The following is a 14,553-nucleotide window of genomic DNA, read 5'->3' as shown; positions in this document are numbered from 1 at the left end:
CAATCCAACTAGAAAAATAAAAAATAAAAAATCTATGCAAAGAAGGTTTTTCTTGCACAATATTTCTTTAAAAAATAGAGAAATGAACCACTTTACTCTTTTAAAACCCAAATAATTTTTATTTTTTTTAATTAAAAAATTAAATATTCTTCTCTTTAATTTTCAAATGCATGTAATTCACTGCCCTCTGCCCTCCTTCAACAGGTAACTTGTGTCTCATATCAGCAATTACTGTCACATGCTACCTATCATATTAATAATTACCGCCGAACTATTCTGGTTGATCTTGTCTAACTTGCACTCTTTATCTTCTCTCTTTGTCTAACACAAGCATTGTTCTTCTAATGCACTTAAAGGTTATTTTGACAGGTCTTACAATCATGGAATGTTATGGCCATCAATGCACATGGTGCATTTTGATTACTGCCCTCTGTCCTCCTTCAACAGGTAGCTTGTGTCTCATATCAGCAATTACTGTCACATGCTACTTATCAGATTAATAATTACCGCCGAACTATTCTAGTTGATCTTGTCTAACTTGCTCTCTTTATCTTCTCAGCCAAGTAGCAATTGAGCTTCCAAAGGAGGATCTGTAGCGTTGTATGGTTAAGAATGAAGAGGGGCAAAGGTAATTTAGGAGCACAAGACCAGCTTGTTTCTAAGAAAAATGCCCATGATCATGGTGATGGTTTTGAACAACCTAGAAAGATTGTAGTGAAGGAAACAGATGATGCAAGCGACATGGGCAATATATCCAAGCATGAAGAACCCCTCAGTCCAATGGCATGCCTCAATGCGGATGCATTGTTCGATAGTTACATCTTAATCATTGTAGGATTCAAGAATGAAATCGACGTCAAGTCCTTGAAAATTTTATTACAAAATAATCTGGCGAAGCACCAGAGATTCTCAAGTGTTGCGGTTAGCGTTTTCTTCCACACCCACTTCTAAGCTGTTTTACATTGTATTTTTCTAAGATATATAAACTTTCTACAAGGATGTAATGAATTTCTTCTTTAGATCTCTGTTTTCCTCTTTTTAGATGTTAGGATTTGAGCGTATCTCTTAGTGACTTGACATTGTCTATTGGATAAATCAGACCTAAATTCGGTAGAGCTTACGCAATGGGTAGCTAATGATTTTGATTTTGAAGCAAGGAAAAATTGATAAACAGTTCTGTGCAGATCTTGTCATTCATGTCCATGGGAGATGGAAAATTACATATGCAATAAAATGAGAAAAAATAAACTTACAAAATAAATGCTTACTATTTGTGTGATAAAACTAAAATAAATATTATATAATACATAGCAAACCTATTTGTATGAATATGAGTTAAATTGTGCTATGTGAAGATTGCATTATGGATCTTCACCATGAAATGCTCACCTAAGTTCATTGAATGTGACCTAGCTAGTTGTGTATCTCATTGATAATGTCTGCTTTGAAATATATGTTTATGATAACTTGAAATGAACTTCTCATTTAGATCTCTATGAATGTTAGGATTGAGGGTGTCTCTTAATTATTTGAGGTTGTCTATTGAATACATCAGACATAAATTTGAAAGAGCTTATAAAATGGGTAAGTAATGATTTTGATTTTGAAGCAACCAAAAATTGATAAACAGTTCATAATATTCATTTAGATCTTGTCATTCATGTTCATGGGAGATGGAAAATTACATATGAAATATGAATGAAATAATAACAAATAAACTTATAAAATACACGCTTATTATTTGTGTGAAAAAAATAAAATAAATATTATATAATACATAGCAAACCTGTCGTGTCCTGTGAAAATTGCATTATGGATCTTCACCACAAAATGCTCACCTAAGCTCGTTGAATGTGACCTAGCTAGATGTGTATACAAGCATTCATTATGTCTTCTTTGAAATATATTTTTATGATAACTTGAAATGAAATGTGGAATGCAGGTAAAGGATACGCACAACAATTTGAAATGGTGTCCAACAGAGGTGGTGATAGAGGATCACGTGATTGTTCCATGCTTAAGTCTTTCCACTGTAGAGGATCCCAACTTCATAAATGAGTATACGAGCTCTCTAGTGACTGCTCCTTCATTTAACCCAAGCAGGCCTCTGTGGGAAGTCCATGTGTTAAATGTTTGTTCTGGAGATACAAAAGCTAGCCTTGTATTCAGAATTCATCACTCATTAGGAGACTGTACTTCTATGATTTCTCTCGCGATAAATTCCACTAGCCAAGCCGCAGATGCTAACGTGTCACCGACCATACGACAACATAAATCATCTGACCAGAAATCCACAGGCTTTCTGCAATTTTTTTACAACATGGTTTTAGGGCTTTGGCTCACATTCCTAAGTATGCTCCAGTATGGGGCCACTCTGGTATGGAAACAAGATAGGAATTTATTGACAGAAGAAAACAGAGCAAAAATTAGCAAAAAGCGTCTGGCACATGTGACTCTCAGCATTGAAGATATTTGCTTGGTTAAAAACGCAGTTAATGGCGTAAGTGAAAATTTCTTTGTACTTCTGAGGATGAATTTATTTGGTATATGTTTTTTTTTATCAGTAAAGGTAGAGTCAAGTTTTATATTAATTATGCATAATTACAGTATTAACATAGCTGAATGATGGAATACCAAAAAAGCTTATAGGGTGCTTTTGAAATCATTCTCAGCATTTTCCAGAAAGGATTTCCAGGCAGGCAGCAAACCATAAGCATCATAATCTATCATCCAAAATCTATCAAGATTAAGTAGTCTAGGATCTTTAAAAACTATAGAAAGTTTAGATAGCAGATTCTCAACTGCCAGAATTATGTAGCCAAAATTAACTATTGCGAGAGTCAAAGATAAGCAACGAAAATGTCTTTAAACAAAACCAAATTTAGAAACCTAGCTTGGAATTTCATTCAAGGGTTCGGATTGAGAAGCAACATTTCTCGCGCTCCCACCACCTCTACCTCGAGGGTGGCCACGACCATGACCACGACCAGACCCACAACGGTCCCTACTTGCACTATCCCGACAATCTTGTTCGGCCTGGTGGTTCTCATTTTTGGCTTTCAGAGGTAGGATTCCATTAAGTCTTGCAAAATTAAGGAGCTCTTCCTCTCTACCGTGGTCTTCTGGGTTTTCCCCCTAAGAATCACCACTTGAGATATCTGAGGCCTACTCCAACAAAACCCCTATGTCTATTTAGGTCCTTCCCTTTCAAATCTAATAGGAAGGGGTAATACTTAATTAGCTCACCGTGAGCATTGAACAAAATCCTCTCACTTGGTCGAGGAGCCCTAAATCATAGAGTGTCTTATTCAAAATCTCTTGGAATTCCTGGAAGATTTCATCTAGAAATAGCTACTTGGTCAGGCTCCATACAGCTTGCTTAGCTAGTTTTAGGTCCATCGGGGAAGCAACGAACTTGGAAGTAATACTAGTGTTGTCTCGAGGATACTCCTCCCTATTCAAATGCCCACTGCCCAGAATCATCTTTACCACCAAGATAAGAGGAGGCTCCGAGTGGAGAGAAGGAGATGCTTCAATCTCAAGTCTGTAATTCTTCTGAATGAAACTTGGCACGTCGAAGACGAGAGGGAAATGGGGGTGTCTACTGCAAAGCAGGAAATAGGCCTTGGATAGACGCTCATAATAAACCCATTTGGTGTCTCTGTCGACATGGTTGGCAATTACAGAGTATTTAGACAAGAAAGGAATGGGCAGATTGAACTTTGAGATGTTTCTGGCAAGAAAGGGATGATAACAACTTGCAAAGTACGCTAAGGCAAGATCATTGAGTGCATTCTTTAACTCCTAATTATGAGGAATAGCTTTGCATTAAAATCTCCAGCTAAGGTGGCAAAATACATTTGTCCTAGACAAGAAAATCTCCCTAGCTCAGTTAAGATGGCTACCCTACGTACAACGCATACCTTGAGTCTGAAATGATGGCTCCTGCCAGCTGGATCTCAATAGGCGAGGAAAGGAAAAGGCTTAATTTGAGAGAGCATTTGGATGACATAACTGTGTCCAGGCCCACTATTTACCCGAAGTGAAGTGAAGTTTGAATTCAAAAAAAGAAATAATTGTTTCCCACTAGACCACCAACGATAGGCATTTAGACATTTGCTTTAAATTAGGAGGCGACTTTAGCTGATTTTAACTCTCCTCTCTGAAATTCGTCTCTTACAGTTAAAAGACTTAAGGGAAATATTCGTGCTGATTAACCTGATCTTCTAGGCCAATAAACCAAACTCCCTAATCTCACCAATGAATGAAGGTTCCTTGAGATGCTAATTTTGATAGGGCATCTGCCATTGAATTTGCTTCTCTATAGATATGCTTCACTTTAAAATTCTCTATTCTATCCAAATTTTCTATTATATTGTCTAAGATTGTCTGTAGTCTACAATTTGGGGTTTTTTGCCTCTTAATTGCATTAATTGCTATCTTTGAGTCTCCCTCCACTGTAACACTTCTTAGACCATGCTTGATGCAATCCATCACTCCTAGTTGTAGTGCTTTGAATTCAACTATATTATTAGTGTCAGGTAGAATCGGCTTTGTCATTTTCCCTATGATCGATCCTGAGTGATCTCTGATTACATATCCTATGCCAGAGGGGCCTGGGTTGCCTTTAGAAGCACCATCAAAGTTTAATTTTAGCCAGCGAGGCTTTGGAGGGGTCCAGGTAGCATCCTTTCTGGAGTTGGTTTTTTGCCCAAAAGATGGAGGAATCTTGATCCCTTGCCAGTTTTTCCTGATGCTCTCATCCCATGAAGAGAAAAATTTGGGTGGTTCCAAAGAGAAAGCTATTTTGCAATTTATTATGTCCACTATTGCCGGCTCAATTGATTTTAGGATTAATTCTGGCCTTCTGGCTTTGTCTTCAAATAGTCTGTGATTCCTTTCTTTCCAATTTTCTCAGACTAAGCATGATGGGGACACCCCCATGATTTGACTCAAGGTGCTCTCCTTAATTGGGAAAGATCGGCTTTGAAATAGAGATTTTATGTCATTCGACAGGGCTGTGATCAACCCCAATTTAGCGTAGAGCCAACACCAGCATTTAGAAGCAAAGGGGCAGTTCAGTAGGAGGTGGTCCACTATCTCTGCCTGGGCTTTACACATAATGCACCTTGAAGGTCCTTCATATCCCATTTTTGTAAACTTTTCTACAGTCAAGATTTTTTTTTTATAGGCTAGCCATGTGAAAATCCCTGCTTTTGGAATGATCTTGGAACTCCAAAATAGCTTCATCGGAATATCCTGCTTGTCCTAGTCTGAATTACTGACTAGAACTTTGTAGCCATCTTTTGAGTTATACTGTCATGTTTTGGAGGATGCCCAAATTAAAGAGTCTTCTCCTCTTCTAGGATTTATATTTCTTGCTTTTAGTTGTTCTAAGAGTTGGTCTAGGTCTTCCGCTGGGATTGGCAATCCTTCCATTGATTTCCACCTCCAACTTTGAGTATTTGGCGAGTCATCCTCTTCCAGATAGTCTCTAACTCGAACACCCCAATGTTGTTTAAACCAATTCTCTGTAATAAGAATATTGAGAGATTTTGCAACAGGTGGATAACCACCCCAAGAGTCCTCCTGAAGAGACTAGCTGATCCATCATGAATATCCCATGTGATCGATTCTGAGACCAATTTTCTACAGGAGATGATAAAGTTCCAGGTTCTAGATCGCTTGAGAAAATTGCCTGTTCTAAGAAGGTTGAGAGGATTCTGATCTGGTAGATACTTGGTTGCCGACATTCTGACCCATGTGATATTAGGATTATTTATAAACTTCCAGACTAGTTTGGCCCCTAGGGCTTTGTTTTGCAATTTAAGATCCTTTATGCCTAATCCCCCCATTGTCTTAGGCTTGATTATTTTATCCCAAGAAATTAAGGCAATTTTGTGCTTTTCCTCAGTGTTTTGCCAAAATAAATTTCTCATATTCTTAATTATAAAGGAGTTGGCACTAGCTAATAGGGATAATATGGATAATAGATAAATAAGAAGGGCCGAGACCACTGCTTGAATCATCACTAGCCTTCCAGCCCAAGAGAGCCACTTTCCCTTTCAAGAGTTTGAATTATGTTCCACTTTTAACTTTAAGGGATCCCAAAATTTAGTATTCCTTAGACCTCAGTCTATTGGGATGCTCAAATGAGTGCAAGGGAGAGATCCTTCTCTGCAATCTAGAATTCTAAGGATCTTGGCCTGTAAAAGATTTGACGTAGAGAAAAAATAAACTTTAGTTTTATCCTTATTTCTTATTTGACCTAAGGCCTTTCCATAAGATTCTAATATCTGGTTTAGGTGGGTTGCTTCCTCAACTTTTGCTGCCCCCAAGAGGAGATTATTATATGCAAACTGCTGGTGGGTAACTGCAAAATTTTTGGTTACTTTGATTCCCTCTAAAAGGTTATTAGAATGGCTTGCTTTGATTGCCCTTCCCAAAGCCTCCCCTATTATAATATAGAGGAAAGGAGATATAGGATCTCCTTGTTTGATACCCCTTGTGGAAGAAAAGACCCAGTTGATCCATTGTTTGGCAAAGCCGAAGGTGGTGCAAGGCACCTAGGCATGATTTTTCCATTTAAGTTTTCTCGGTTTGCATGATGCAATAAGGATGATAGTCCTTCATCCATAGGTGTGTTTTGATCCTCTTTGTGTGGTCAAGGAACTCTAAGGTCATTCTATAAACCTTGAGTTAACCTTAGTCCACTAGGATCCTTCTAGGTCCAATAGGACATTTTCTCATATTGATGAGTTTTGGCATTAGGAGGTAGATTTATGATGTTTTGTAGTCATTTTAGACATTTTGGAACCATTTAGAAGTTTGAAATCATTTAGGAGTCCTAGAAAGCAAAAATGCAAAAAGAAAATGCAAAAGTTGCACTTGACAACTTTTTGCAACTTTGACAACTTTTTCAAAAAATGGTTAAATGTTATTTCCAATGGTTCCCAACCACCTTGGTTCGGTTGAACCTATTAGGAGAAGCCTATTTAGGCCTTGATTTTGACTTCCAAAGGGTTGGAAGGCGAATTGGATGCAAAATTTCATCAAAATTCTGATAAAAATACAGTTTTCTAAGCAATCACATGTTTGTACGGATTGGAAAGTCAGATACAAGTCCATGATTGAATAGTCATGTGAAGTACCTTTCATTTGAGTCTAAGTGAATTTTGTATTTTATTGAGAGAGTTATTGAATTTTTTCTAAAAACTGTTGTAAACCCTAGGGTTTTGGGGTTTTTCTGCTAAATGGACAATATCTTGCAATTCCAGAGGTAATAATTCAAGCCCCTTTGGAATTTGTAAGGTATAATGATGTATTTTAATATCCCAAATGCTCAGGATCTGGTGAATGCATTTTTATGGTGTGGGTGCAAGCCATAGGCTAAATATCTTCATGTATTTAGCCTGCTAATTGGGGTATGAAGTGTGTAGATCGGTAGAAGGACCAAGGGGTTGGTGAAAACTAATAAAAAAGCATGAAATCAAGTTGAATAGACCTCTCAAGACTCTGTCCTAGCCCTGTGTACCCATCACCAAGCCTAAATTGGCCAATTAGGCCTGTGAACCGAGTAAGGGTTTGGTAGTGCAGGAGTGGGGTGAGGCTTTGCCCTCTTAGGGGTTGTTCAACCTTAAGAAGGAGGTTCCAAATCAGTAAAAATAGTACCACATCCTTTATGGAATTTTTTTTGTATTAACCGGTTCCTTGCTGACAGGCCTAGTAGCCTAGTAGGTCTAAAAGGTGAAGTTGGCGTTGTAAGGTTTGGGGAAGCAAACTAGTGATTGTTTCTTAGTTGTTTAGGGTCCTTGAAGGTGTCCCTACTGCTGTTTTGGATCAGAGGACAGATTTGTGTCATTTTCCCTATTTGAGTCTCATTAGGGGATTGAGTCTCTAAAGCAACTTTTGTGTCTAAGTTGAGTAACCCATAAGGGATTGGGTTTGGCCTTGTATAGGTCTAAGGGTTGTGTGAGGGTGGTCCTTCACATCCTTACCAAGAGTGGGTAAGGTTGACTAGGTTGGAAGAGTCACCTTTTGAGTCTGGTAGACTGTGAGCCCATTGTGATACTTCCTGCAGTGCTCTCTGCATTAGAAGGCTTGCATGATTTTGCAGATAAAACGCCCATCTACACTATCATAGGCATTTGATATGTCGAGTTTATTATCATACCTGATCTATTTGTGCTTTTAAGGGTGTGGATTGCTTCTTGCTCTATTATCACCCCATCAAGAATTGAGCGGCCTGGGACAAACCTTATCTATTCTTCTGATACAATACTTTCCATGAGGGGCTTCATTCTGTTTGTCATGCCTTTTGAGAGGATTTTGTAGACTGTATTGCATAGGGAAATAGGTCTGAAATCGCCTAGATTTGATGCGTTCTCCTTCTTTGGGATGAACGCTATAAACGTGTTATTTACTTCTTTAAGAATTCTCCCTGATCTTCTTGAACATTCTAGGGCTTCTAAAAGGTCCTGACCTAATATATGCCAGCACTTCTTGAAGAAATTCACACGGAAACCATCTGGGCTAGGAGCCTTACTAGAGGGAAGTTGATTAAGGGCTTGGAATACTTTCTCCAACTTAATTCTCTCATTTAGTCTCTGGTTCTACTCGTCTGAAATGATCTTGGGGATCACTTATAGAAACTTTTTTTGTTCCGGCAATTGAGATCCTTTTGTGTTGTTTAAGAGATTAAAGTAAAAGGAGGTGATCTCTTTCTTTATCTCATTAGGGTCCTCTGAGATTTGATTATGCTTTGTCTCCAATTTTTATATCTAATTCTTGCTCCTTCTGAGCTTTGTTACATTATGGAAAAACTTGGTAATTTTATCCCCCATTCTGAGCTAGTTCTCTCTAGACTTTTGTCTCCATAAAATTTCTTCTTTTGAAAGAATATCCTCATACTCCAAAAGGAGGTTCCTTTCTTGATGAAAGGATTCTTGATCCATCCCACCGAAATGATCTTGTCATTTAGAGATGCCAATCTCTCTTCTAGAGATCTTTTTGTTGAGAAAATGTTTTTGAAGTGCTAAGAATTCCATTGGAGCAATTTTTGCTTTACTAATTTTAGCTTTACAATAAAGCAAAAGAGTTCTGATCCTTCAAAAGATCCTTCCTTCCACCAATTTTTTATCAAGTTAAGAAAATTTGGATCTTTCATCCATATATTCTCAAACCTAAATTGATCTCTAGAAATTTCGTGATTACCTTGCAGAGAAAGCAAAATGGGGTAATGGTCTGATCCTAAGCAAGGGAGAACCGCACAAGAGAGAGAAAAGGGAAAGAGCCTTAAGTCACCTTGCCAGAAGAATCTATCTATTTTTTTACCTATATTGTTGAATCCTTTCCTTCTATTTGTCCATGTGAAGATGTCCCCTGAATCTATTTCCAATAGACCATTCCTTTCAATCCAGTCGTTAAAGTCCTGTTGGGATCTAGCTAAGCGAGTGATTCCTCCCCTTTTGTCGGAAGCAGTCCTGATGGCATTGAAGTCTCCCCCTATGAAAAGTTGATCCTCAGTCAAAGAAGACAATATTCCATCTAAAGAGGACCATAAGAGGCCTTTCTTATGTGGGGACATTGGGCTATAAATATTTATAACAAAAAAAAGAAGTATTGGACTGAAGGTGAGTAATTTTGACAAGAAGCCAATTCTTTCTAGAAGCAATACCCTCAACTTTGACTTGGGAAGGCTTCCAGATTACCATTAAGCCTCTAGATGCCCCTTCTGAAGCCACTATCAATTGTAGAGATGCCTGAAACAAAGGACTAATTCCACTTCCAAATAATATTGCTTGCTTACACTCCAATTTGGTTTCTTGCAAGAGGATGATGTCTGCACTAACCTAAAGAATCCTTCTTTTGATCACCCTCTACTTGTTAGGGGCATTGAGACCCCTAACATTCCATGAAAGGACTTTCATTGTTGTTCAAGAAGGGGATTTCCCTTCCCCACTTTCCAAAGATCTGATAGTTTTGATTGATTCTCCGCAGCACCATCATGGGATCTAGCTTCAATGAGGGATTTGTGACCCTTCTTAGGAGGGGAAGATCCAAAGTCTGGTTTCTCCAATCCCTCTTGATTCTGATGCAGCCCTAGTTTCCTTTTTTCCTTAATCTAAGAGTACAGTACTGCTAGAGGAGTTTCTAAGATTGAGTCTGGGTTCTCATCCTCTATCAAACAATCTTGAAGAAGATTCTGGGTATTCTAATCTATAGACAAATCCAGACCTTGAGGCACTATAGCTGGAGAAAACAGAAGTGGGTAAAGAATTTTCACCAAGAGATTAAAATGCTGGTTTGATGGGGGTAGATCTGAAGAGGGAGAGATCTCTCCTTCAGATAAGTGTGGTTCATATTCCTCCTCCAAGTCAACTTTAAGTTCCTTTTCAATGACATCCTCTTCCTGTAGGATTTTTGCAAGGTGCATAGGTCTTCTTTTACTAGATTTTATTAGCTGATGGGATCCACTTAGTTTCTTTTGCCTTAAACTATTCTTCCTCTTTGATACCTTAGCAGGTGGTTGGGAGATTATGTTGAAAGGTCCTCTACTCAGGGAAGGAGTTTTTTTTACCAAACAAGCTCTTAACAACCTTTTGAGAGTGGATCTTAACAATCCGGGATAAAATGAAAGGAGGACAACTTAAAGGAGAAGGCAGAGAGATCTGAGGAACCTGACCTGGATTTGATTGATTTAGCTCCCCTGGCTTATCTCTTGAAAACTGATGAGTTGTAGGAGAATGAAGGAACTATGAATCTGGATGAGCTGGAGAGGCAAGAGGCATAGCTATTGCTCTATCTTGAGACTACCAAGACGCATTCTTGCTTGCCTGGGCTGCATCTAAGGCAGCGAGGATCGAAAGGCTTTCCAATCCCTTGACCATCTTATGAAAATCTTGACCATCGGTGATTAGCTATGAAGGTGGATGAGGAAGTTTGAGAGCTCCCATAGTAGCTGCCAAAGAGCTATTATTGACTATTTGGTTTCGGAGAATACATTTGCCAGGGATTTCCTTTCCCATTCTCTTCACTTTCTGATTCCATCTACCCGTTTCTAAAATAATTTCTAAATCATTATAAAAGGCTTTTTTAGAGTCAATCTCAACATAAATTTTGGCTAGATCCCCTTTGAGACCTTTAAGGAAATCTGCCTCAATCCCCACTAAGGATCCGAAAGCATCGCCGATTTTCAACAGAGCCTCCGGACACCAAAACTCGGATGGGAGGCCTACTAAAGACAACCAGACTAGAGTTTTCTCGAATCTATGGTGCATCGGGTCGAAGCCTGGTTTCCACTCTAGAAAATGAAAGGTTGAGCCTTCAAAAAACAAAGGACTACCTTTCATGATTGCTTTCTTTAAGGATGAGTCAACATATTCTAAGAAGAAAAAAATATTTTGAAGTTGTCTAGCTGAAATCAGACATGGAAAGGAAGACTTCCCACAGGCAATTATATATTTGCTATTCCTGTCACTTCCACACCATTGCGCAAAAAAGGCATTTTCTTTGAGTCAAGCAATCATAGGATTCAGAGAGTCTGAAGGTAGAACAAACAATTTACTTCCCATGGACTTCCTATTCCATTTTTTATCCTTGTGTTCAAAGTTAGGGGTTGGCCACAGGGGAAAAGTTTTTTTGAAACCCGAGGCCCTCGGACCCCTGTAGGGCAGGAAAGATGTGGCTAAAGGGTGAGCTTACAAATTTTGGCTATGAGGGTGCTGATTATTTGACAGGTTTTGCTTGGGAGGAGCAGGTTTTTGATCCCTGGTTGAAATAGGGATGCGATTTGAGCCTGTTGCTACTTTCTTTGCCCAAGAGTCCAAGCTTTGGTGCTTCGCAGCTTCGTTAAACTGATGGTTTCGATTACTTGCTTGCCAAGCAATGCCAGACCAACGAGGAAATATTGTTCTCTCTGGTGAGAAGCTTGCCTGAGGACCCAACTAGGAAGGTCCTTGATAGTTCTGGTTCTTATGAAGCCATTGAAATTTGTGGTTCTTCTGGAAACTCGAGGATTTCTGGAGCTCTGTCCTAGTGTTCTGTCGCCTAAAGGAGCCCTGGTTAGAGTATTGATTTTGGAACCGCACTGATTTTTGAAAGCTCTGATTTTTCTGGGTTCTCTGAACTTTAGATCTCAAATCTTGAGGTCCTGAGGAATAACCTCGAGGATTCCATGTGCTCTCCACTATCCTTTCGTTGTTGTTGTGATTTAATAGCAATAGAGATGTAGAGTATGAAGATTTAATTTGTGAAAATTCTACATAAATCCGTGAAATGCTTTTGACCCGGAGTATGAACCAGTACAAACGGGTGACCTCATCCCCACACTTCACTTGATCAAACTCGCGAGCACAACAACCCAAGGAAAGCACAAGACATGCAAGCTCAATAGCCCAGCAAAAAATTGAACTTTAGCGATTGATTCACCAATGAAATGTTTTAACCACTACACTACATATCCCAAAACAAAATATATTATTTTATTAATAACAATATGATTTTTAAATAATGTTTTAAATAAAATCTTTAAAATTTACTCAAAATACATTTGGAACTATATGATGAGCCATACCTTCTGACCTAAGAAAAGAGAGATCATAAATATTCCATGTACTGATGAAGTTAAACCATAATCCACCACACACTACTGGTTTATAGTAGCAGAAAGTTTTCGAAAAGTCTTACAGGAAATATTATGGCAGACATTGAACGACGTGATTATGGGAGCACTTTCTGCTGGATTATTGCGTTATATGAGTAGGCGACAATCTGGTACGGGTTATAACATTTTACTTTTCTTTGCTTCATATTTAAATCTCCTGAGAATATCAAACTAATTAGATATCGTTTTCTTCCACCCAATACAAGATAAAATTGTCTCTGTCATACTAATTAGTAACAATCCAAATTAAACTACAGAGCAGCGTCTTCAATTAAACACGAGGTTTCGAACAATAGTTGCAGTAAATTTGAGGCCGTTTACCGTGCTCAAAGTAATGGGTTAACGCCAAACTTCTTTTATTTAAATGTATTTAGTGTTTTTGAGATAATCCTGTGCGCTTAATATATAGAACTTTCTTTTCATATCAAAATTGAATACCTGCAGGATCTGGACAAGAACATGGAAAACCCATCGAAAGTTATGTGGGGTAATAAAGTAGGTTTCTGGATTTTTCCTTTTCCGGCGATCCACTATGAAGATCCCCTTCAATACTGCCGTGATATAACAATGATATCTAGAAGAAAGAAGTTATCTTCCGAGGCCTACCTATCAAACGCCCTAGACAAACTCATGCCAACTAAGGTGATATTATATTTCTCAAGTTTAAATTCACACTTATTTATGCCAACTAGATCTGAAGGGTTTCTTTAATGAAATTGTGATTGGTGGTGTATCTTGTCAGTAAATTATTTGCTCCATCTACCTAGATTTAAAGGGTTTATTTCAGTACTTGTTTATGACATGTCTGCAAATTCTTTTTAAAAACCAGTAATTTTGAGAAAGACGAGAGAGAAAAAAGATCAAATTGATTTCTAATTTGGAAAACTACAAATATTTTAATGAAATTGCAGTTGGTGGCGTACCTTGTCAGTATATTATTTGCGAGAACCACACTGGTCTTATCTAATGTGTTGGGGCCGGTGGAAGAGATCCAATTGGGGGATAACCCCATAACTCATATTATTCCTACGACTCAAATTAACTATGTTGTCAGTCTTCTCATTCTCTCTTACCATTTTTTATTCAGAAATTCTTTGAGGAGTTATGTACACCATTTAAAAGTGATTTTTGCCTTATTTGTGCAGTCCATAATGATACATTTCATGAGCTACGCTGGGAAGGGGAAGCTGGTTGCGTTAGTATCAGAAGACGTAATTCCCAACCCTCAGCAGCTTTGCGAGGATTGCGCAGACGCCCTGCAAGTGATGAAAGAAGCAGAAGCTAAAACAACTCCACTAAATCTATCTTGAATGGAACTCTAGGTGTTCACCACCTCCATTTGCAGACTATGTTGAGAACTGATGCCAAAGTAGATCTGTAGTTTCAAGTAGTTTACAATAATTCAGTTTAGCCAGTATGGTTTAACTGTCAGTCTAATGTCAGTCTAATGCTAGTCGAGCAATATGAATTCTCTCTTTTTAGCGTGGTTAGCTAGAGTTATCTTCTCCCACTGTAGAATTCTAATGTTTAGATAATGCTTAAACTGCTCTAATTAGTTTGTCAAGTGCAGTGAACTATTTGTTCGGTGAGGCTGCAACCTCTATAAAAATTGCCTACTACAAAATGTCATCAATCTTCCATTGAATTGAATAAAGAGCTTTGCTTTGTTTGTGTTTATTCTCCCTGTTGTAGCAGCATTGTCTGCAACAATGTAGTCCATTTCAGAATTTGAGTGAATATAAGTGTTTCTTTATGTTTGTGTTAAAAGATTTATGTTTGTACTAGTTTGTAGCATTGTGTGCCTCTGTTTTATATTCATTGCATTGTGTGCCTCTGTTTTATATTCATTGCATTGTGTGCCTCTGTTTTCGATTCATTGTATGTCAATA

General features: G+C 38.2%; 1 protein-coding gene across 2 annotated transcripts; it reads left to right on the top strand.

The window, feature by feature from the left end:
• The first annotated feature begins 588 nt into the window (after positions 1 to 588).
• LOC131034226 (wax ester synthase/diacylglycerol acyltransferase 7) lies at positions 589 to 14,341 on the top strand. 2 transcript variants are annotated; one of them, XM_057965630.2, is made up of 7 exons: positions 589 to 921; positions 1,943 to 2,500; positions 12,705 to 12,774; positions 12,922 to 12,995; positions 13,109 to 13,306; positions 13,576 to 13,713; positions 13,810 to 14,341. In XM_057965630.2, exons 1-7 carry the CDS (start codon positions 613 to 615, stop codon positions 13,972 to 13,974), a joined length of 1,512 nt encoding a protein of 503 aa, XP_057821613.2. In that variant the 5' UTR covers positions 589 to 612; the 3' UTR covers positions 13,975 to 14,341. The 2 variants fall into 2 exon arrangements, with proteins under 2 accessions (XP_057821613.2, XP_057821614.2); XM_057965631.2 differs by lacking the exons at positions 12,705 to 12,774; positions 12,922 to 12,995.
• The last annotated feature ends 212 nt before the right edge of the window (positions 14,342 to 14,553 follow it).

Source organism: Cryptomeria japonica, chromosome 3, assembly GCF_030272615.1.
Source record: "Cryptomeria japonica chromosome 3, Sugi_1.0, whole genome shotgun sequence".
NCBI lineage: Eukaryota > Viridiplantae > Streptophyta > Pinopsida > Cupressales > Cupressaceae > Cryptomeria > Cryptomeria japonica.
The sequence above is the reverse complement of the archived record's forward strand: the minus strand, read 5'-3'. Positions and strand labels throughout refer to the sequence as shown.